This window comes from Giraffa tippelskirchi, chromosome 3 (genome assembly GCF_054371585.1).
Source record: "Giraffa tippelskirchi isolate mGirTip1 chromosome 3, T2T-mGirTip1v1.2.pri, whole genome shotgun sequence".
Lineage (NCBI taxonomy): Eukaryota > Metazoa > Chordata > Mammalia > Artiodactyla > Giraffidae > Giraffa > Giraffa tippelskirchi.
The window spans coordinates 148966852-148990197 of record NC_137277.1 but is presented as its reverse complement, the minus strand read 5'-3'; the positions used below and the strand labels follow the sequence as shown (position 1 = coordinate 148990197).

Here is a 23346-nt window from a genome sequence, read left to right as displayed (position 1 = left end):
GACAAATTTGGGCGATGCTGAGAGACGAGCACAGAGCAGTTATAAATGCATAATAGTGGTGGTGTGCACTGAAAGGGGACTTGGTTATATGGAGTAAACATTTGTACAATCTGTAGACCAAAAACCACTTGGTGAACGGAGTAACTGTATGTCGCCTTCCTCTCATCAGAGATGAATTAACTGAATTTCCTTGCTGTTTTACTTACCTCTTAGAGTGAAATAGATTCCCACCTTAGATGAAATATGAATCTGCTTTTGTAGAGGGAATTCCCCTAAGTGAACCCCAAACCCCGAACGGAGAATTTGAAAGCTTAATTTTTAGCCTTCCTTTTTGTCAGCCACTGGTTCTAGCAGTAAAATGAAATGTCTTTGCGACTTGAGAGAATGATTTGGTTTGAACATTTGTTCTGATTTTCTGAGGCTCTTCTGACTTTATCAAGCCTTTTGGCTTTTTTAAGAAAGCTGCTAGAAGCACTGGCAAATGAGTGCTCTGCTGGAAGCCGGAAGTACTGGTGGCAAATTAATATGGCATTGACTTTTTCCTAAAGAAAATATGTTATTTAGTAGTTTCATTCCTTGGAAATGCTAAGTGCATATGGTGATGAAAATGGCAACAAATCCTTTCTGCTAAAAATTAGTTTCCTTCTAGGCTGGTATGTGTCTTTGCGCAAGGGTGTCAAATGGATGCCATTTGACATCCATGTCAACCCTCACTGAATGAGACCCAGAAGTTAACAATGAGAAATGCAGTTATTACCACAGTATTCAGTGTTAATCATGAAGGACTGAGAAAGGAAAAAAGAGGAAGTGGGGGGTAGAATACATGTAAGATACATTTTAAATAACATATTAAATTTAAAAAGATCTTACCTTAACATTTAGATTTTCCCCTCAAGCCTGCCTCCCATTAGAGCATCAAATTTCAGTTTGAACTATCTCTCACATGCAAGCTTCCTTTTATTTACAATAGTCTGCATACACACACACACACACACACACACACACACACACACACACACACACATAACCACCACCACCATCACCACCTACCTACCTTTCATTTCTTTTATGCATGATTCGATTTTCTGTGAGACTCTATAATTTCTAAGCAATCTAAAGCTCACCTAGTCCCCTAAACTAATGAAAGGGGTCTGATTCACCTTATATCTAACTATCAGTGTTTGATGAGAAGATTGGCAGATAATTGTACTGGGCAAAACCTTTTGTGTTTCTTATTTACCAGTTTCTGCTATGCAGTCCCCTACAAGTAGGCCCTTCTCCCGGTCGGAAATACAGTTATCTCACAGGCACATGTCGTAAGCCTGCAGAAATGTGGCAGGGGAGGTGCAGTGGGCTCAGGGTTCCTGGTGTTCACCATCAGGGCAGAGGCACTGGTCTCTCACTTCTTTCGCTGCAGATGCACTGGATTTATTGCTGCTGTTTTATTTTTTTATTAAAGAACAGCAACAACAGAGCGTTCCCTGAGAATTCACACTTTCCAGAGCCAGGAGTGGGAGGAAGAAGAATTGAACTACAGTCCCTGGAATTGTTTTCATTCTTTCCCCTCAATCTCTTTTTTTTAAAGAGCACTCCAAGGGGGAACAGACCTAAAATATGCCTCATTCTACATCTTAAGGGCTTCCCAGGTGGCGCTAGTGGTAAAGAACCCGCCTGCCAATGCAGGAGACATAATAAGAGATGCAGATTTGAGCCCTGGTTTGGGAAGATCCTCTGGAGGAAGGTATGGCAACCCACAACAGCATTCTTGCCTGGAGAATCCCATGGACAGAGGAGTCTGAAGGGCTACAGTCCATGGGGTCTCAAAGAGTTGGACACGACTAAAGCGACTTAACACGCACACATGCACTACATCCTTAAGGCCCAGATCAATTCTCTGTGCCTCAGTTGCCCCTTCTGTAACCTAGAGACAATACAAGGGCATTTTGGGTAGGATGCTTCCACACGTGCTCTCTTATTCAACTCTGATGCTCAGTGAGATTTCAGAATCCCATACTGAGAGCCTATAAAATGAGAAAAAGAATAGTTTCCAACTCATAATGTTGTAGTACAGATCAAGTTAATGCAGGTGCTTCACACAGAACCTGCACAGAGTAAGCTACCATATTATCATTTTGATATGATAACATTGATATAATATCCATGATAATAGTACTATGGAGGCTCCTGTGATTCTTGCAACAGGGCTTTAAGAAGGGGGTCTCTGCCACACGAGGACTGTCATCCTTATGCCCCCACTCACTGACTCCTGGTTAGCAAGGAGCAGGAGTCTTCCCTCTAAGCCCCTGTCCCAACTATCAGGCTGGAACTGGTGCAGAAGGTTGAGGAAGCCTCTGGAGGGACTCAAACCAGCCCTCTGAGGGGCTGCACCTGGGGGCAGTTCTGGGAAGCACTTCCGCAGGCTCCTTCTTGCTGCCAGGCTCTTGAACCCCAATTTAGAAACTCAGGCAAGAACAAGGGAGCATCCAGCCCTCAGAATTTAAATAGCACTTATGAGTCTTCTGCTTCCGACTAAAAAACCAAAACAAATAAACACTTCCTGGGACTAGCACTGCAAAAGTCCTGATGATTGATTCCATTCAGTCCTGATGTAACTTATTTCTCATTGCTTACCTTCACTTCAATCCTGGTTTAAATTAAAAAGAATAATGCTTAGAAGATTTTGAGACCTCAGTAAATATCTGTAGCTGGGTGACTGGGGGCACAGGCTATAGTCAGTTTGCTGCTCTGAGGCTCACCTTTCAGAGTCTGTAAACTGGGAGGGTGGGGCGGATGGTACCTACCTCTCAGAGTTATTGTGAAGAATAAATGAAATAATTATATATTAGTAATAGTAATGCTGACATTTATCCATCACTTATTAGGTGTCAAGTACTGTGATTCCGGTCTGTGTGTGGATTATCTTAACTGCTATACTGTGCTGTGATGTACATAGAGCTTAGCACATGGCCAATATTTAATACATGTTAGCAATGATAAAGACAATGATGATATCAAAAAAGTATGAAGAGCCAGTCTTCACTGTCCTTGGCAATGGGTTTGTGTAATCATGCTTCCTTTCCCAAAGCTGGGAAATCACCCATCGCTCCCCTGTCCCCCTTTGGTTCCTTTTCTTCTGGCCACATCGTATCTTGAAGCCCACTGCTCTGGTGGAAAAGATGGCCACATTCAGGGTCTTTGGGAATCCTGAGTGTGTCCTTCACTATGGCCTGGCTTTTGTTTACTTGTGACGCTCAAGCTGCTTTTAGCCTCGTCAGTTTCTCCATCTTCAGAGTGTGATCAAGATACCATTAACCACTTATTGTACTTTAGTATCGTGGGGAGAAAGAGTTTGTAAACACTAAGAATGGTTTTTCTGGCCTATTCCCTATTCTAGAGGCTGGAGTGGAAATATGTGAGGTGAGAAGTATGTGCTTAGCTCTGGCTAAGACTCAGGATAACAATTTCCAGAAGTCAGTCTACTATATCCAGGGCCTGGCACAGCATCCACAGGACCTGGCATGTCCTAGGTCCTCAAGAAATGATTCGTTGGCATTGAAGATAATTCATGATTTCAACTCAAGGGCTTATTCTGCTGCAAAAAGCAACTCAGGGACTAGCTGCCACTCATCTCTCCTTCCAGTTATCCCAGATTTGGAATCTGGAACTAAATGCTACATGCCATTTGTTTTCCTTTGGAAATGAAAATATATAACTGGTGCTAGGTTATGCCACACATGTTTCATTATTGGTTACTATACTTCCTATTTGCTATCCACCATACCCTCCCCAAGATGCTTTTCTCTTTGAATGAATTGTCCTCCAGAATCTGCAAGACCACGCTGAAGTCGAGGGATCACATTTTCTAAGAGTGAGTAATATTAGGTGGTTGTCTTACTGAAACCAGTTGAACAGTTTGTTTCCATTCATGGAGTACAGGGCACTTTATCTCCTTTACTCTTCCTCTCTTTGTTTCTGCCTCCTAAATGCCCTCTCTTGCTTCTGATATGTCCATCTCTTGGAGACCCACTTCTTGAACTCAAAGCTGAACTGATGCCAGGGCTACACCACATAAATAGATTTGTAGGTGGGAAGCAGTTTAAAGGAAGGTCAATAGCAAAAGAGGTAGACTTGAGCTCTCCAAAAGGACCATTCCAAAGTGAGGTAGACCCCCAGCCAAGGCACGATGGAATCCCTCACAGTAGCTTCAGTTTTATTTTGTTATTTTGAAGTCTTCTGAAAGAGGCTTTAGGGACAATGACCTAGAGAAGCATTTAAGGTTTTGGCTGGTGTAACTGGTCAGAATCAAAAACCTTTGTCCTATTATTTCAGCCACATAGAATGTTGACTTGGCTATGAAATATCCAACAATGGAAATTCCAAGATAAGAAGATTGCAGCCTACCAGGAATTACGGATGTGGTCTTTGAGAGAAACCAGGAAGATATGATGCAACATAGCCCTTTGGTATTGAGGAAGGCATGCTTCCAGTGGCACAAAGCAATTGCTACAAAGAGGCATGAGGAGAGGCACGGTAGCTAGCTCAAGAGACTAGATAGCCCCCCAAACTTGTATTTTGACTTCAGTGTACAGTAATACAGTGATGATCTTACTTTTTGAATTGGACTTAAAAAGGCCAATGGGAAGTTCATCTTCCTTCACTGAGCACACACTGGCTTGGCTGGCTGAGAGGTGGGACACACTGGTCTACAACCAGTCTGGGATTTCAAAATCACCGTGGACTGCCCACAAATGGACGAGCCAGTTCAGCCTTCATACCGGCCGCATGGAATCACAGGCCCCTGGAGGCAGGTCTTCGTCTCAGATGTCATCTTCATCAGCTGATGAGAGCAAGGCCCCTGGAGATGAAGGAACTGATCTAAGAGGATGAAAATTATGGAGAATCACATAATCTGAGTTCTTGGGAAAGGCATTCTTGCTGGATACCCACCCTCTGCCATTAGAAGGGTCCTTCCCATGACTCACCCTCACAGTACCTTTAGAGAGGGGCTATGTGACATGTTACAGCAAGTGGGCTGAGCTCAGAATCTGAGGATGGGATATGATCCCTTCCTCTTCCCGTGTCACTTCAACACACTAAGCTCCTCAGCTTCTTCATTTTTATAACAGGATTTATTCCATGTCATAAGACTGTTACAATAATTTTGAGGATAAAGTCAGATAATGAGTGTGAAAGCAGCTTTTAAAACAGTAAATGCCACCAAATGTCAAGTAATATTATTCCAAATAACATTTGGGCCTCTGTGATGACTTACCATGTTCTATCTAGAAAGATAGTTGCTTATTCCTCCACTGCAGAGGCTGTGTTCATTCACCCTGAATTAGGCTCCAGGTTACTTCAGGTGGAGCGTGTCTTTTTTTAATCTGAAATCCCTCCAGCCCCTGGTATAGCACCTTTTCTGTAGTGGTGGCTTAATTAGTACTTCTTGGACTAGATCACTTATAATAAACAATTGTCTTGGTCAAAATTCCATTTTTCCACCACTGTGGTACTAATTGAGAAAATTCCAATTAGAACTTTTTTTTTTTTCAACCAGAGAGTAAGAGGCACAATGTGTGTTTACCAAAGACTTGACATTTTAATGGTACCCTTTTAACTAGTTTACTTTTGTATGAAATGTGAGGAATATAGATTCAGAGGTAAGATATGTTACAAGTTGAAAAGTAAGAGTTGAAGAACCAAGTTTTATCAAATTACATTAATGTCACTGAGAGTGAAATAAGAGAAAAATAGAACAGACCCACACGTAGGATTTCCTGAAGCCCTGTAGACTGTTATTCACCGTCCACATATGCATATATAAAAATATACCATCTATAAATAGCCACCTGCCTTTTCAGTGAAATTAAAGATGGGAGAGTTAGAAGAGAATTTCCCAGTATAATTACAGGGTTCAGACCTACAGCTGTCAGACTTCTATAGTTCTGTCCAGAGGATTGCTAATATCACTATTTTCTATCAAGCACATTAAAAAAAAAAACCTACCTTTAATGGGTAAGATGTTGTCAATAGGACTTTTATTTGTTTCTCACCAAGATTTCTCACAACCCTACTTTAAACGATTAGGTGTTGCATATTGTATAGACTAATTTTGTTTGATAAACTGAAGACAATTTTTACAAGTCTTTCTGCTCCTCACCTAGGGATTAACACCAAACTCCCACCAGTGTTTTTCCTCAACTCCACACATGCCCTTCCATACACACTCTCTTTTTCACCTATTTTTCTACAAAGATGCACCTGCTGAAAGATCCTTGAGCCTCTAAAATTCTTAGGTAAGAAGCTACTACCTTAAGACACACCACAGTGTGAAAGGAATGAAACAGAACCCTTTCATCTTTGCTTACAAAAAAGCAGGTAGTAATTTATTCAAATGAAGTCTTTGTTCCCTCACTAAAGACCAGTGCTCCTCAGTCTGCGAGAGCTCTGAAAGACGAGGCCGAGGCCGTGCTGACTAGAGGAAGGGGACACATTTACAGGAACAACCACCTCGCTCTCCCCACAGAAGGGTCTAAGTGCCTTTAGCAGTTAATTTGAGAGCAAAAAACCCCATTGGGAGCCTTCCATAGACTCTAAAAGCAAACATTCTTAACAGGCAGTATTAGTGTGGTGTTAAAAGAGGCGTGCTTTAACCTAAAAGGTGTCATTTTATGAGCAAAAACTGGATAAACCTTAAGAGACTTGAAGTCTTTTTTTTTTTTTTCTTTCCTAGACACCAAAATCTTCACAGTTTAAGATGACCTCACACTCACTGTGATGTTCAAAACCCAGGAGGATCTTAAAGCTGCTTTGCACACACTGTGTAGCTGCACGCCTTCCTCCTCCTGATGAGGACTGTCACTGGTTTTCGTTCCGTGTTTGTAAAACACACCAGCCATGTGTGTGTGAGCCTGTTAATTAAAACAAAAACAGAACTGTTTCTGTTGAGCTTTAGAAGTGCAGAAATTTAGAGCTGAGGGGGGAAGGAGAAACAGCAGCCTCACAGCGTCCATCCGTTGCTGTGATGGCTGTGGAGAATGAGTGAACTCTAAACAGACACCTGAATTAGAGTGGGGAAAAGAAAATCTGGTGAGGCTTGAAAATGGAAGTCTTTAGAATGCCTTTATCATTTCCCTGAGGGACTGTTGAATATCAAAGCGCCTGGATAGTGAAGGCTTCTTGGTCTAATCTGATTCCAAAGTTAGCCTCCCCAGCAAGAGGAAAGAATAGTTTCAGTGGCTTCTGAGGCCATGCAGGGGTCAGGCGTGGAGTCTATTCCTGCTGGAGCTGCTGAGTCACTGCCACCTCGGGGAATCACTTGACCTCCAGCTCAGTTGACCTAGAAGGGAGAGTGAAGCCTACAGCCAGGGAGGCTTCTAGAGCAATGCTCCCGTTATAATCTCTGGAATCAACTACAGACCTTTCCAGTCACCTGAACCCAAAGGATTCAAGCCCTAACAATTCAAATAAGGGGCCTTAGAATATAAAGACACCGATCAGTGAAAAAAACATTCACAGAGTTCTCCCCAAGGAAAATATCTCCAGAAAAGTGGTCCAAAAATATCTAGTCCTCTTTCAAATATGGACTCCATGCCTGAAGGGTAGTAAAAACATGGATCAGATAGCACCTCTTTAAAAGAGATGCTTATTCTGTACCTTCAGTAAATGATTCAGGGCAGGATGTGAAAATGCTTAGGGGTGTGTGTGCGCTGGGGTGGTGGGAAGAGAGGCAGGAAGCAACAACAACAAAAAATTAAAGGACAGTTAAGGCATTCATTAAACTCTGTATTTTAAAAGGCAAGGAAAAAAGACCTTCATATATATAACATCTTCTTTTATGAGGGACATATTTAATGGGTGTCCCTCCATACCATCTTTCCACAATACAAAATTCTGTTCTTTGGCTTATATAGGAACTATAAACTGAATAAACAATCACTTTGTATTTAAAAAAAAATTTATTTGTGATCTGTACATGTCATAAAGTGGGGCTTCCTTGTAGACTTTTAAAGGCAAAACAAAACAAAAATTCAAAGTAAAAATGTATAAATACAATATATATTTTCTTACAAAAATGGGAGATTTACAAAATATACATACTGCACTCGTCTCTATTTTACAAATTTCACATGCAAGAGATATAACACAAAAGATGCCAAAAACTGTGTAGTGGGAGTTTTAAAAGTCTGACAAATGAGACAGTTTTGGAGGTTTAAGAAACATAAGGTCAATGTTAAACTTTAATATAAAAAGCAGCTTCACTCAACTGAACATTACGTGTATAAAGCAACTTGTACTCTCATAGTACCCTCTATGACTTAAAAACTGTTTCAAACAGCATTTAAAGACCGTTTTGAGAAACAGGATAGTGTTGCTGGATTGGAGGGTGATGTCAAAGGTGGAGTAAAGATTAGCTCCCATGATTCTCTGTTCAGCTTTAGACCATTATGCAAAGGATTGGAGTTCTATTATAGAGGAAAAAAAAGTACATGATTTAAGATTAATAAATTTAAGTCATCCAGCACATTTCAAAGAATTTCAGACTTACTTTGAAGTTTACCTTCTTTTAATGACTTTCCTTAAAAATGGGGCCCATGGTTTGAACTGTCCTCTTCACTCACTGTCATTTCTGCAGGTCACCTCCCCACCCAGCCACACAAAGACCGGTCAGCATACACATGATGTTTTATAAACGGATTTATGGAACAAAGAAAACAGGACAAAATGCTCCTTTGACTTTTAAAAAAAAATTAACATTCCTTTATTATGAGGCTAAAGGCATTATGCTTCTCCTTTTATCTTGAAGGATTCAAATTGGAGGGGAAAAAAAAAAATCGAAACAAAACCTAAATGCAGGTTTAAGGGAAGAAAAAGAAAATGAAGGGAGAGATTTCCCTGAATGTTTTAACAGAGCTTGTTGGATCATGTGTTCTGAATTAAATTTACTTAAACACAGCAAAACCCTTTGCATTTCCTTTAGCCAAGTCAGTACCTCTGGCAGAAAGGGGTATGGAAGCACACCGCCCTTCACTTTTCCTTAAAAAGGAATGTTTATTACAACCAAATTAACATCCAAAAGGGAAACCTCATATTTGCGCTGCTTTGCCTATAAAGTTGCTGTCTTCACAGTTGAGCCTTTCCACAGGGAGACACTTGTTTCCTCTTTTGTGTCTTACAACAAAGACAAGGGGAAAAAATGCATTCCTGTTTTGAAAAGCAACAAGTCATCACTTCTTTTCAGGATATTAAACCAAATAAAACAGCCTTCTTTCTTCCTCCTGCTTCCCCAGAAAATAAAAAAGTAGTAGAAATACCTACTACTCGCCTCCTTTTCCTTGTTGCAAAATGTTGTCATTTCTTTTGCACCCTCACATCACGATTCTAGGAGGCAGGCCTCCCAAGACTTCAAAATGCTTATTTTACAAGACTTGAAAGGAGTAGAGGAAGAAAAACAGGCGGGGAGGAGGCAGAGGTGGAGACTGTAATGTCTGACCCTGGAAATTAACCCATCTGGGCTCCAGTTTGGCCCCAGTGAAAAGAGATTATGGTTTGACCACCGCTTGACAAGGACACTGCAGGGAGTCCTCCCTTTTCCCAACAAAGCGGCAGCCGCAGACAGCTGTACCTTTCACCCGGGCCTCACAGGAGTGAGGACAGGCCACTTGTCTTGCAGCAGGGGAATCGCTCACAGTCCCAGTTCGGCCCAGGGCCGGGAAGAACTCACAGCAACCTTCTGATCTCAATCTTTTTCGACAGGCCCAGGGCGGCCCGTACCGCACATGATTAACATCACTGTTACCATCACCAGCATCATCCTGCAAGTCTTTGCCAGAAGTCTTTTCATCCAAACTGTCTTTCCACCCAGGCCTCTTTTCCCAACCCACATATATCTACATATATCTTCTCATTTCCAGGTCACTTTTCACTGGAGCGGAAGGAGGTTCCAGAAACAACCCCCCCCCCCCATTCCGCAGTTCTTTCCCTACCGCCCCTTTCCCACCCCCGGCGGCGGGAAGGAAGGGTGGGGGAGGGGCCGGGGCTCATACCGCAGTCTCCCCCTTGCTGCTGTGGCTGAGTCTGTGGTAGAAGCGACGCCACGACTGCAGGGTCTTGCCCGACCAGATCCAGAAGCCAGTGGTGATGCCGACGATCATGGTCATCAGGTACTTGATCATGAAGACGGTGAAGTCGGGGCTCATGGGAGGGAAGTGGCCGGGCGGGCAGGGCACCGCGTAGCTCTTGCACGTCTGCAGGAGCCAGGTGCGTTCCCAGTGTTCGCGGAAGGCCTGCTCATAGAAGTAGCAGGCCAGAACGATGGTGGCGGGCACTGTGTAGAGCACGCTGAAGACGCCGATGCGCACCATCAGCTTCTCCAGCTTCTCGGTCTTGGTGCCGTCGTGCTTCATGATGGTGCGGATGCGGAAGAGAGACACGAAGCCGGCCAGCAGGAAGGACGTGCCGATGAAGAGGTAGACGAACAGGGGCGCCAGCACGAAGCCCCGCAGCGCGTCCACGCTGGACAGGCCCACATAGCACACCCCGCTGAGCAGGTCCCCGTCCACCTGGCCCATAGCCAGGATGGTGATGGTCTTGACAGCGGGCACCGCCCAGGCGGCCAGGTGGAAGTACTGCGAGTTGGCCTCGATGGCCTCGTGGCCCCACTTCATGCCGGCCGCCAGGAACCAAGTGAGAGACAAGATGACCCACCAGATGGAACTGGCCATGCCGAAAAAGTAGAGCACCATGAAGAGGATGGTGCAGCCCTCCTTCTTGGTGCCCTGCGCCACCGTGCGGTAGCCGTCGTCGGAGAAGCGCTCCACGCACACCGCGCGGTCCTCCAGCAGGAAGCCGGCCACGTGCGCCACGGCCACCATGAAGTAGCAGCCCGACAGGAAGATGATGGGCCGCTCCGGGTAGCTGAACCGCCGCATGTCCACTAGGTAGGTGAGCACGGTGAAGAGAGTCGAGGCGCAGCACAGCACAGACCACACGCCCACCCAGAGGCGAGCAAAGCGCCTCTCTTCCTCCTTAAAGTACATAAGGCCGTTGGCGCGGCCCGGCTCGCAAGGGGCGCCGCAGTCGCGCTCGCCCAGGAAGCGGTAGCCCAGGTAGGGGGGCACCTTGAGCTGGCGGGGGCACGAGAAGGGGAAAGTGGAGCGGCCCCGGCCGTCAGCGGCCCCCGGAGGCAGCGCGGTGAAGGGCAGGTCGGGCAGGTAGGGTGCGGTAGGGTAGGCGGTGGGGCCGCCGCCCGCGCCCCCGGAGCCGTCCGACGTGTTTTGGCCCACACAGATCTCGCCAGCGCCGTGCACGGGGAAGTTCTCGCAACGCAGCCGCTCAGGCCATTGGAAGCCGAACTTGTTCATGAGTGCCTCACAGCCCTGGCGGGCACGCTCGCACAGAGAGCGGCACGGAGGGATGGCTTTGTCGAGCACAGTACACACGGGTGCGTACATGGAGCAGAGGAAGAAGCGCAGCTCGGGAGAACACTGCACCTTTACCAGCGGGTAGAACTGGTGCACCTCGAGGCCCGCGTCCTCTTGGTTCGTGTGACCCAGGAGGTTGGGCAGGATGGTCTGGTTGTAGGCGATGTCCGTGCACAGCGGGATGGAGATGGGCTGGCAGAAGCCGTGGTCTGGCACTGAGATGCCCTTCTCTCCGTGGTACGGCTGAGCCCTGGCGCCCGCGGGCAGTGCGCCCAGCAGCGCCAGCACCAGGGTGCACAGGTCCAGAGGCAAGCGCGACGCCCCTGCGCGGGAGCCCCGCATCGCCGGCCGCGGGTGCAGCGGCGCTCTCAGCCCGAGAAACGCGACCAGGCAGCCGGGAGAGGCTGGGATCCGGGGAGGCGCCGCTGCGCCGGGCGCATGAGAGTCCTCCAGGCGCCGGGGCTGGGCCGTGGGCGGCGTGGAACAGAGGGCGCAGCAGCTGGGGTGCTCGCGCCACGGGGGCGCCGCCGCCTCCGCCCAGCACTGGCGCAGCCGCCGGGGGTCCAAACTCGTCTCCCTGGGCTGGGGGCGCAGATGAGGGGCCGCCTTCTCCTCTCGATGCGACGTAACGGTGCGGCTTTTTCTGCGGCGAGGAGCAACAAGCGTCTCCGGTTACCCTTCAAAGTTTGCCCAAGTCTCCTGACTCACTGAGCTCAGTAAGGCGCGCGCCCCCCCACACACCAAGTCTGGCCCCTGGCAGGCGAGAGCCCGGCGCCGCCGCTTGCTAGCCAAAGCCGCCGCCTCAACGGTGCTGCTCCGCCTCCTCTCCTCGAGGCTCCGCTCGCCGCCGCCGCTGCCGCCGCCTCCTTCTCCGCTCCTCGCTTCTTCTTCAGCCCCCAAAGCTTGGCTCCAACTTTCAGCCAAACGGCTGATTCTCGCTCTGAGTCCGATCGGCGTCTTGGAGCCAAGAGCTTGGCGAGTTCTTTTAAGAAATCCAGTCACACTGCGTCCGAAGCTGCGAGGTCCTGGTGCCCGCGGCCTGGGCCTGGCCTCTCCAGCCCCGCGCAACTCTGGGCGGTGAGAGAGCGCTGCCCGCCGGGAGGGAGCGCAGAGTAACGCCTCAGAGCCGCGCAACTCTACAGAAGAAGCGTCGGGCTCGCAGGGTTCCGGACCGCCCCGCCCCCCCTCCCCCCATTCACAAACCACTCCGGGGGCGGGCCCTCGAGCTCCAGGGAGGCCCAATAGCAGCCTTTGTTTTCTGTGTGACTGCCTTCGGATTGGGTGGAAGTCGGATGGGGCGGGCGAGGGAACGGGAGAGGCTAGGTCTGCAGAGCTCTGGGCGGATTCCTGAGGGGAGGGGCAGGGGGCTGGGAGGGAAAAGTTAAGAAAAACTTTTACCCTGAATTCACTGGGGGGAGGGGGTAGAGAAGCGCACCAGAAAAGGAATTTACTTGAAAGATTTGTTCCTCTTCCAGGTACACTAAAATACACATTCCTGAACAGAAGGGCACACCAGGCAAGGCTTTTGCATGGAGAGGCTGAGAATAAGAGTAGCGCCTCCGCGGAGAGAGACGTGACCCGGGGTCGTGTTTAGCCCTCCTTGGGCTGAAAATGCTGGGTTTGGCGGGGGGCTTTTAGGTAGCAGGATCCTAAATGCGGGGTTCGGAATGGAGCAAGAAAGGGGTGCGCCTCGCGGATTGCTTTTCTCTCCTCAGACTCAGACCACGTGAGGCCACAATCCCCGCTCACCCCCTCTCCGGGTTGTAAAAAGGAGGAGGGGCCGAGGCCGAAGAGAAATAGGAGTCGGGCGGAGGGGGCCGGCTTAAGGCAGGAGGAAGTGTCGACCCCTCCAAGGGGACAGGGCCGACGAGCGGCGGGTGCGGGGGACCCAAGCTCCAGGCCACCCTGCCCGGACGCACGGCCCGGAGTCTAGGGATTTGGTGTAGCTTTAGTGAAGTCGTAAGAAAACTAGTGCGGGAAATTATTGTAAAAAAATCTGAGGCCGAGTGCCTAGGAACACTGTACAGGTTTACAGCGAGTATTTAATTGCCCTGTTTTCTTTAGTTCTGCGGCGTGTGGCCCTTGGGAATCCCACCTTCGTCGCGGAAGCAATGATTTGATTCTTGGAATCTGCGTGGAAAACTTTCAATGCGTATTAGAAACCAAAGGCATTTGCTAATTAAAGAGTTTTCAAAACACAAAGAGAAGTTATCCTTGTTCTCGGGTAGGGTTTTCTGATTGGCAAGCGTTCTTTTGTTCTCGATCAAATCTTCGCTCCGCTGAAGGCACTGGGCCCTGGCGCGCGCTCTCTGGTTATTCCTGGCGAAATCAGAAGTTACAGCGGGTGGAGGTGGGGGATGTTCCTACCCTCTCACCGGACCGCGAGGAATAGCATGAATTCCCATGCAGGAAAGTGACATGCTAAGCAAGGAAAAATCTGCTTCTCCCTGACATTCCCTGTCCTCCCCCGCCCCCCAATTCTCTGCCTTAAAAAACGTTACTCCTGGCCTAGCCCTTCTGCCAGCTCAGTTCCAGGCGCTAGAGCCCTGAGGGATTCTGATCAGGATGCGTATTTGCAGAAGTTAGAAGTTGCTGCCTCTGCTGCCCCGGGTGAGCCTCTTCTCCAGCAAGAAAAGACTGATCCTGAAACCGAAGACATTTAATTGGGTTCCCTTACATAGGAGACTTCGGCTTCCTCTGTTTTTCTTTTATTTATTTTCTATTACTGGTTTATGGGGAATCTGTTCTTCCACTTCACAGTTCTTTGTCCTCCACTCTTGTTAATGGGTCTGGAAGGCTGAATCATTTAGGCCAAGGTAGGGTGTCAGACTGCTCACATTCTCCATCCGGTCCTCGACAGGAATCCTCATCTTTTTTCTTCCAAAGGATCAGTTTTCCCTTCACACTCAGGACTTCTTTTTTCTTTTTCTTTTGGGCAATCTGCCTCAAGGTAATATGAAGGATTAATAATATTTTCTTTAAAAATATTTCTTTCTCTCCTTGTATTTTTTCAAGGGCTCCTCTTTTTCTTTCTAAATTATTATTCTTATCACCTAACATTGGGAAGCCTTGATATTGATTGCATTGAAAGATGCTGTTTAAAGACAATGCAGCTTCTTTGCTTTGTCATTTAAAATGTGTGTGTGGTGGGGGGTTGGAAATCCTTTTTTCTCTCTGTGAGCTCCAGGATATTCTCCTTTTCTAAATCAAATTTTCATGCTTATTCATCAGGCCACTGATCTAAGTCATCTTTGCTTATTGAGGGAGAAATTGCAAGCACTGTCATCTAATAAAATGAAAACTGACAGGATAAAATACTGTCTTAAATACAACTAAAACCAATTTAGTTATGAGCTTCTTCTCCTCATAGCCTCAGACAGCTGCCTCATGAGGTAATAGGGATAATTTTTTTTAAAGAGGGGGAAAAAAATAGCCTTTAAAAAATTCAAGAGACAAAATGAAATATTTTTTAAAACAATTTGTGTATAAGATGCAGAAAACCCATCCCCATTTATCTCGATGAACTGTATCACAGATGGGAGTCTTGCTCTGACTCAGGTAGACAAGTGGAAAAAACAGAGAAGCAAAGGCCAATTTTGGGGGAAGTGTTTTGTGTTTTTTAGGAGGATTTAAAAAAAACCACTCCAAAATTATTCTGGAGAATAAAAATTCGGTGTTTATGAGAGAGGCTTTCTGTGCCTTACCTGACATAGTATGCTGATTTCAAGGAGCTAAGTAATAACAGGGAGTAGTTCAGAAAAGAAAGCTCACCGTGTAGGGGGCTAAAGAGTCTGTTTTAGGCTCTGTGATAGATGTAGTAACATTGGTTCACGTCTGTTCAGAATCAATTTAATTGTCTTTTCCAAGTAACACCTTCCACACCCAACTCCCAAAGCCACTAACTGGTATCTTCCTTGGAAAGCTAAGGGTGGAAAATTTTGTAACCGTCTGCTGCAAAACTTCCAATTGTCTCTGCCCTTTAAAACAACAAAGACTTTTATTTCTTCACATCATAGTCATATGGTTCTATAGAAAAGTGATGCTATTCATTGGCTCCAGTTATTTAAATGTTACTTATCTTGGCCAAGTCCCAGGTTTATCTAGTTGAATTTCATTCTGATGTCAGGCCAGATTTGAAAATGACCACCTTTGTAGTGCCACAATCCTGTGGTTGTAGTGAAACTCCAGCTGCAGGAATTACTCGTGCAAGACCAGAAAGGGCAGCTTTTAGCATATACTTTCTGGCCTCTCTTTTACCAGACAATTTGTGACTTTATAACATTGAGGATTTGGGATTACCAATAGCCAGGTTGCCTTTGGCTTCTTTTCACTTTAGTTGGGCATGTTGGATCATTCAAAAAATGGGAACATTTTGATCCCTAAGGCAGACTTTCAAGTATTAATGGAAGTTAGAGATGCCTAGATTGAATTAGGGGAATTAGAGGGGGGCCATGCTAAAATTCGGTCAGGTATGCTAGACCCTACACGTACGTGGAGGTGGTTTGTGTGGCAGATTCGGTGATTCTGTCTATTCCACCATTTTTCTTGTTGGTTGAGGACTATATTAGTTATCTGTAGTTGAGTAACACATCACTCCCTAACACAGCAGGTTAAAACAACAAATATCCACTATCTCACAGTTTCTGTGTGTTAGGAATCTGGATATGCTTAGCTTGATCCTCTAGCTTGGGGTCTCTCACAAGACTGCAATCAGGGTGTTGGTCAGGACTGCAGTTATTTCAAGGCTCGATTGGAGGAAGATCCATTTCCAAGCTCATAACAAGGCTTTTGGCAGGCCTCAGCTTGTTTTTTTAAAAAAAAACTTTTTTTATTTTATATGGGTATAGTCTATTAACAAACACTGTTGTGATAGTTTCAGATGAACAGCAAAGGGACTCAGCCATACCTATGCATGTATCCATCCATTCTCCTCCAAACTCCCCTCCAATCCAGACTGCCACATAACACTGAGTGGAGTTCCATATGCTATACAGTAAGTCCTTGTTGGTTACCCATTTTAAATATAGCAGTGTGTACAGGTCCATCTCAAACTCCCTAACTATCTCTTCCCCCCTTTCTTCCCCCCAGCAACCATAATTTTGTTCTCTAAGCCTGTGAGTCTTTTTCTGTTTTGTATGTTCATTTGTATCATTTCTTTTTAGATTCCACATATAAGGGATGTCATACAGTGCTTCTTCTTCTCTGATTTACTTAACTTAGTATGATAGTCTCTAGGTCCATCCATGTTGCTGCAAATGGCATTATTTCATTCTTTTTGATGGTTGAGTAATATTCCGTCATGCATGTGTACCACATCTTCTTTCTAGTTGTTGACCAGAGACATGGGTCCCTTACAATGTTCACCTCTCATGTGGCCCACTTAAAACATGGCACTTTGACTCCTGCCTTCCCTCCCCTGCCCTGAGATGGAAGTCATGGTCCTTTTGTAATCTAATCTTGGAAGTGACATCCTCTCAATTTTGCCTTACTCTATGCATTAGAAGCAAGAAACTAGGCCTATCCACAAGCAAAGGGTAGTGGGGATTACTCTAGAATGTGAAAACCCATTAGAGGGCGAGCCATTGTAGAGATGGTTCACCACTAGGGTTATTTATTCCTTCCCAAAGTATTATGGAGATAATGCCTTAGCGAAAAACAACTCTTGGGTCTCGGCCCTTGGAATGTTCAGAGGAAGGGTCACAGATAACATGAGTTGGTTGATTATAATGCCACTTGCATCTGCTGAAGTCAGAACAGAATCCTAATTCTGGTCAAATGTTTTTTCAAACACATGTCTTTGGACTAGAAGGAGAAAGAATGTGGGACAGTTGATTAATACAAGGCTATCAGCAGCCCTGCAGAAAAACCTCCAAGTGCAGAAGGTAGCCATTCTGGGGAGTCAGATTGGTACTCAAGGACCAAGGGCTTCCCTGGTGGCCCAGATGGTAAAGAATCTGCCTGCAATGTGGGAGACCTGGCTTTGAGCCCTGGGTTGGGAAGATCCCCTGGAGGAGGGCATGGCAACCTACTCCAGTATTCTTGCGGGAGAATCCCAAGGACAGAGGAGCTTGGTGGGCTACAGTCCATGGGGTCGCAAAGAGTTGGATACCACTGAGCGACTAAGCACAGCACAACACACAGACCAAGGACTTGGACCACGTCTGTAGAGAGACTTTGGCTATTTGGGTTATGAGGTTAAAGCACCTCTGGTAATTGTTTTGTTGTTATTTAGTCCCTAAATCGTGTCTGAGTCTTTGCAACGCCATGGACTATAGCCTGCCAGGTTCCTCTCTCCATGGGATTTTCCAGGCAAGAATTTACCCATGTCTTTATGCCAGTTTGGACAATAATGATGTGTGGGAAGGGTGGCAGAGGTGGTTAGTACAGACTAGGTTAGTTCTGCTTTTCACCATTGATTTCCTGTGCTGCCTCAGGCATCACTTAACATCCCTAGCTCTCCAGGGTGTTGTGAGAAATAATGAGATAATATTTACAAAATGCTTGTAATCTATGGGCAAAAAATCATGAGGGCAGAATCCTGGTTTAGTTATATGGATGCAAATCATAGATATAAAAGAGCAAGTTAGGTGCATATTTTCTGGTGCTGGCTATTTGTTGAGGTTGTGATTTTTTACAGTAGTATGCTGGGAAGTGTCTACCAATTAGCCCTCTAGGGAAAAAAAGCCCTGACCTATGTACATTTGCCAATTTCCATGGTGTAAATACTGATACCATGGCTGATTTCATGTCACATAATATCACTGAACTTGGAGTTTGGAAAAGATACACATAATCAGCTCTCACAAGTCCCTGAGTGCTGATCCTGTCACACCACTGAATTTGTAGGACTTATTCTGTTCAGATGATTTTGAGCATCAAAAATAGTTATATTTTTAATAGAATGACAACCATTTATAAGGTACCAGTTGCTTTAGGTACACTAACTCTAATTTTATAACAATCCTTCACGGTTCCAGGTATAAGCTACTTTTTACAGAATCAAACCTTGGACTAAAACCTGGTCTATATAACATTTTTCACTTCACATTGCACTGCTGCTTGATGTCTTCATGGCAGATTTCACTAATATTGGTCCTTTTGTATATTTTGGAGAAGGAAATGGCAACCCACTCCAATATTCTTGCCTGGAAAATCCCATGGTCAGAGAAGCCTGGTGGGCTACAGTCCATGGGGTTGCAAAGAGTCGGACACGACTGAGCGACTTCACTTTCACTTTGTATATTTGATCAAAAGCCATTCCAAAATTTAGAGAAGTCCTAGAATTTCTAGGCTTGGGTTATCAAGCCCAGATTGGTGATGACCCCCTGAATATTATACCTATACAGGTTTCAAACCCACTTGGTAATGACCACTAATTTTTTCTAATTTTCCAAGGAGCAATTTAATTCCCATTACTGAAACTGCAACAGTGGGTTTCTAGATTAGGAGATGTCGGTGCTCTGCCCCAGCCCACTAGGGCAGATGGAAAATTTGACAGGGTACCAGGCCTTCCCATTTTGGCAGGCCAGGACAGTCAGCAGAGAGCTAGGAAAAGCTGCAAGAACAATTGCTCACAGTAGTAATAAAAGCCCCAGTACCTTTTAGAAGAGTGAAGATGAGAGCTAGAGCAGTGGATCTCAAACCTGGCTGGTCATCAGCACCACCTAAAGAGTTTTTTTCAAAAGTTTGGGCCCCACCTCAGACATGTTGAGTCAGAATCTCTGGCGTTGGACTTGGGATTTAATTTTTAAAAGCTCATCAGATGATTCTTTTGAATTAGTCAGATGTGAGAACCTCTGACCCAGACTCATATTGCAAAGCAATGTATTGTGTTGCTGCTGGCTCATAGAAGGTCTTTGGCCTTGCATAGAGTCCTCCTCACTCTACATGATGATGTTTTGAGCTGAAGGATGAAATAATGACGATGAGATACGTGGGGGGGGGGGGGCGGTGTTTGCAGAGAGAGAAAACGCGAGGGGCAGGGCGGCGGGTGTTGTTGGTTGACTGGTTGCAGGGTGTGATGTTGGATCTGAGACCTCATTTATGAAGCTCAATGAGTTCCCAATGGCTATTCTAAAAGGTAACAGCTTCTACTCCCAACAGTTAATTCACAGCATTTCCTCAGATGATGTTGCCATCCTTGTACCTTATACCCCATGAACCCTCACCTCAGATGACTGAGCCAGGAATAGGCAAGCATATGACCTAGCCATGAGGTTGTCTGGCATGAGACCTCTGTCCAACAAATATGCCCACTGGCCACCCAATCAGATCCTTTCATCTGGGGAGTCTGAGTGTAAAACATATTGGCAAAAAGCTGAGAAACATTCAGTGAGAAAGGAATGAGCAGAAACCAGGAAACAGAGCTGTTTCCTAGCTCCTTATCTTGGAATTCCACCATCCCCATTAATGAAGTCACCTGCCTGTTTGTCTGCTTTACCAACTAGAGAGACCCTTTCTAACCATAGTGCTGGGGTCTGCAAAAGGATGAAAACACAGGTCTCTTCTGGCTTTCTCCTGGGGCATGGGCCCACAGCTTTGAAAGGCTGACCTCCGAGTATCAGCGCCAACCCAGGAGAGGCATCCATTCAGAGTTAACTATCAAGGCTCAGTCTTGCAGTCACTGTCATCTTGCTCAATGGCCTGAATAAAGCATTTGAGAAGATACTTCCTAGGACTGCTGTTGTCATTGAGGTGACACAACTGAATGATTGCAAAAGTGTTTCAAGATAGGAGTTATCTATAAAGATGCATGAAACCTCTTTCTTCTGAGTTATTATAAGAAAGAGAAATAAATGCTCTAAAATCAGATCAAATTGCCAACATCCGTTGGATCTTAGAAAAATCAAGAGCATTCCAGAAAAACATCTACTTCTGCTTTATTGACTATGCCAAAGCCTTTGACTGTGTGGGTCACAATAAACTGTGGAAAATTCTGAAAGAGATGGGAATAGCAGACCACCTTACCTGCCTCCTGAGAAATCTGTATACAGGTCAAGAAGCAACCATTAGAACCTGAAGGGAACAATGGACTGGTTCAAAATTGGGAAAGGAATATGTGAAAGCTGTATATTGTTGCTCTGCTTATTTAACTTATATGCAGAATACCTCGTGCAAAATTCCGGGTTGGATGAAGCACAAGCTGGAATCAAGATTGCCAGGAGAAATATCAATAACCTCAGATATGCAGATGACACCACCCTTATGGCAGAAAGTGAAGAGGAACTGAAAAGCCTGTTAATGAAAGTGAAAGAGGAGAGTGAAAAAGCTGGCTTAAAACTCAACATTCAAAAAGATCATGGCATCTGGTCCCATCACTTCATGGCAAATAGATGGAGAAACAATGGAAACAGTGAGAGACTTTATTTTCTTGGGCTCCAAAATCATTGCGGATGCTGACTGCAGCCATGAAATTAAAAGACACTTGCTCCTTGGAAGAAAAGCTATGACCAACCTAGACAGCATATTAAAAAGCAGAGACATTACTTTGTCAACAAAAGTCTGTCTAGTCAAAGCTATGGTTTTTCCAGTAGTCACGTATGGATGTGAGAGTTGGACTATAAAGAAAGGTTACCACTGAAGAACTGATGCTTTTGAACTGTGGTGTTGGAGAAGACTCTTGAGAGTCCCTTGGACTGCAAGGAGATCCAACCAGTCCATCCGAAAGGAGATCAGTCCTGAGCATTCATTGGAAGGACTGATGATGAAGCTGAAGCTCCAGTCCTTTGGCCACCTGATGTGAAGAACTGACTCATTGGAAAGGACCCTGATGCTGGGAAAGATTGAAGGCAGGAGGAGAAGGGGATGACAGAGGATGAGATGGTTGGATGGCATCACCGACTTGATAGACATGAGTTTGAGCAAGCTCTGGGAGTTGGTGATGGTCAGGGAGGCCTGGTGTGCTGCAGTCCATGGGGTCGCAAAGAGTCAGACACGACTGAGCGACTGAACTGAACTGAACTGAAAATATATAAAGTCCTTAGCATGGTGCAGAGGCTGCTAGTTGCTCCTCAGTGTATGTTTTTCCTTTCTTTCATGGTAGTGGAGGCCCCAGTCTTTAGCCAGACATATGACGACTTGGAATAAAGACTCCATATAAAAACCTCCCTTGGGTCCTTCCATTAAGTTCTGGCCAGTGGAATATCAGCTGTGTGTGTGCAACAACACAGCTGGAAGTGTGTCCCCTCCCCTCAAAGGCTGGAACTCTGGAGGCTATTGTAGACCATGAAGTGACCTTGAAAAGGAGAAAAAGGAGCCTGAGTCCCTAGCACTGTGGTGCACTATACCAGCCTGTGATGAACTCCCTCTGGATTCTCCAATATGAGATCAAAATAAACATATGTCTTGTTTAAGCCAGTGTTATTTTAGGATTTCTTATGCCTCTCAGCCAAAGCCTAATTCTAATATATATCATGGGGCCTGGCACCTAGTAGGTACTCATCAAATGTCAATTTCCTTCACCTTCTTTCTCTGAAGGTTCTATAGCTCTTTTGATGTTACTTCTATTCTCTCTTCTCTTTTAGGGCCTATCTTATCCCACGTATTCATCTCAAAGGTCACTGAGAAGAGAAGCGATGTCTTATTTTTCTCCTTTGCCTTTCATAAGGTTCCATTTATTGAATCAAATTGAGTGGGATGAGTCAGATGAAATTAAGTGGAAAAAAATTTTAAAACCTCTAAGTTGCAGAAATTTAGGATTGTGAAAGACTAGCTAAGGACACAAGATCTGGGGATCATGACAGACCACAAGCTAAACATGGGTCGACAGTGAAATGTTTTAAATTGAACGTGCTTTGGGATACATGAACCAAATTAAGTGACTTGAAGGCAGCAGCAGAAGCAGCAGTAACCGGAACAAGCTGGAAGGAAGATCCTCAAAGGGGAGGTGGCGGTGGGGGTGGGGTGGGGGTAGTTAGTGGTGGAGAAATTTAATAATTAAAAAAATCTACTTAAAAAAAACCAAAACTAGTTCCTGAGTCCTACTCCAGAGAATCTGCTTAAAATCTCCACCATGTGCCCTGGAATGTACAGCTGGGATCCCAAATAGATGAGGAGAAGACTAGGTGAGAATGTTTGGTTGTTTCACTTGGAAAAATATAGGAAGTCATTTAATTGTCTTCCCGAGTCTAGGGACATTTGTTTTAGGATTTCTCTTTCCAGAGGATCAAACAGAGGAGAAAGGCTTCAGTTACAGCTAAGGAAATGAGAGGAATTCCCCCGGTCTTGATCCAGCCACTAACCCCCTTGGCCTTGAGTGAATCGGTTAACCTCTGTGGGCCTGTGTCTTCACTGATAAGGCCAGGAAGCTGGGATCTGTGATCTGGACCAAGGAAAGCCTTTGGCTTCTTTGGGGGCGCCTCCCCTAGGCCACGACTTCTCACAATAGGGGCTTTGTCGTGTGTTCTGTGGAAGTGACCCTCGAAGCCGAGCCAGCCTCTTCTCAGCTCCCGACGAAGAGTGGCACAGAGCAGCCCCTTCGCTGTGCCCGACGTGTGCCCTGAAGGCGAGCGCGCGGTCTGAAAGCGCCCTTGAGGGCCACTTACCCACCGCTTTTCTTCTCGTTCACATTTCCACTTACTCCCTTCCGCCTCTCGCTGCCCCTCCTTCCTATTGTAAAATAGTACTTTAAGCTCTCGAGCCAGGCTCTTCAATTAAGGTGTAGACAAAGTGGTTTGACTCCACTTGATTAAAAACGCTGTGAATGGAACAGAACACAAACCTCAAAACATTTGCCTTTCAAAGCCGGGGGGCGGGGGGAGAAACTGTGACGGAATCTCGAATTTGCCAGATGTCAGTTTAAAGGCACCTAAAGAATTCCTAAGCCTTTGTTTACTAAATCCTCTCTCTACTGGGTCAGAAACTCACTGCAGCTCGGGCCTGTGGCCCCTTGCAAGAGGGGCCCCCGAAAGGCCAAAACCGGTTGGTC

The 23346-nt window shown here is 45.7% G+C and overlaps 1 protein-coding gene across 1 annotated transcript; it reads right to left on the bottom strand.

Moving 5' to 3' along the window:
• Positions 1–7936: 7936 nt before the first annotated feature.
• Positions 7937–12614, bottom strand: FZD7 (frizzled class receptor 7). The gene has a single exon (XM_081581928.1). The coding sequence runs from the start codon at positions 11760–11762 to the stop codon at positions 10038–10040; it is 1725 nt and encodes a 574-aa protein (XP_081438054.1). The 5' UTR covers positions 11763–12614; the 3' UTR covers positions 7937–10037.
• Positions 12615–23346: the final 10732 nt, after the last annotated feature.

Excerpts from the sequence above, each read along its gene's own strand:
- FZD7 (XM_081581928.1), bottom strand. The coding sequence starts at position 11,762 with ATGCGGGGCTCCCGCGCAGGGGCGTCGCGCTTGCCTCTGGACCTGTGC.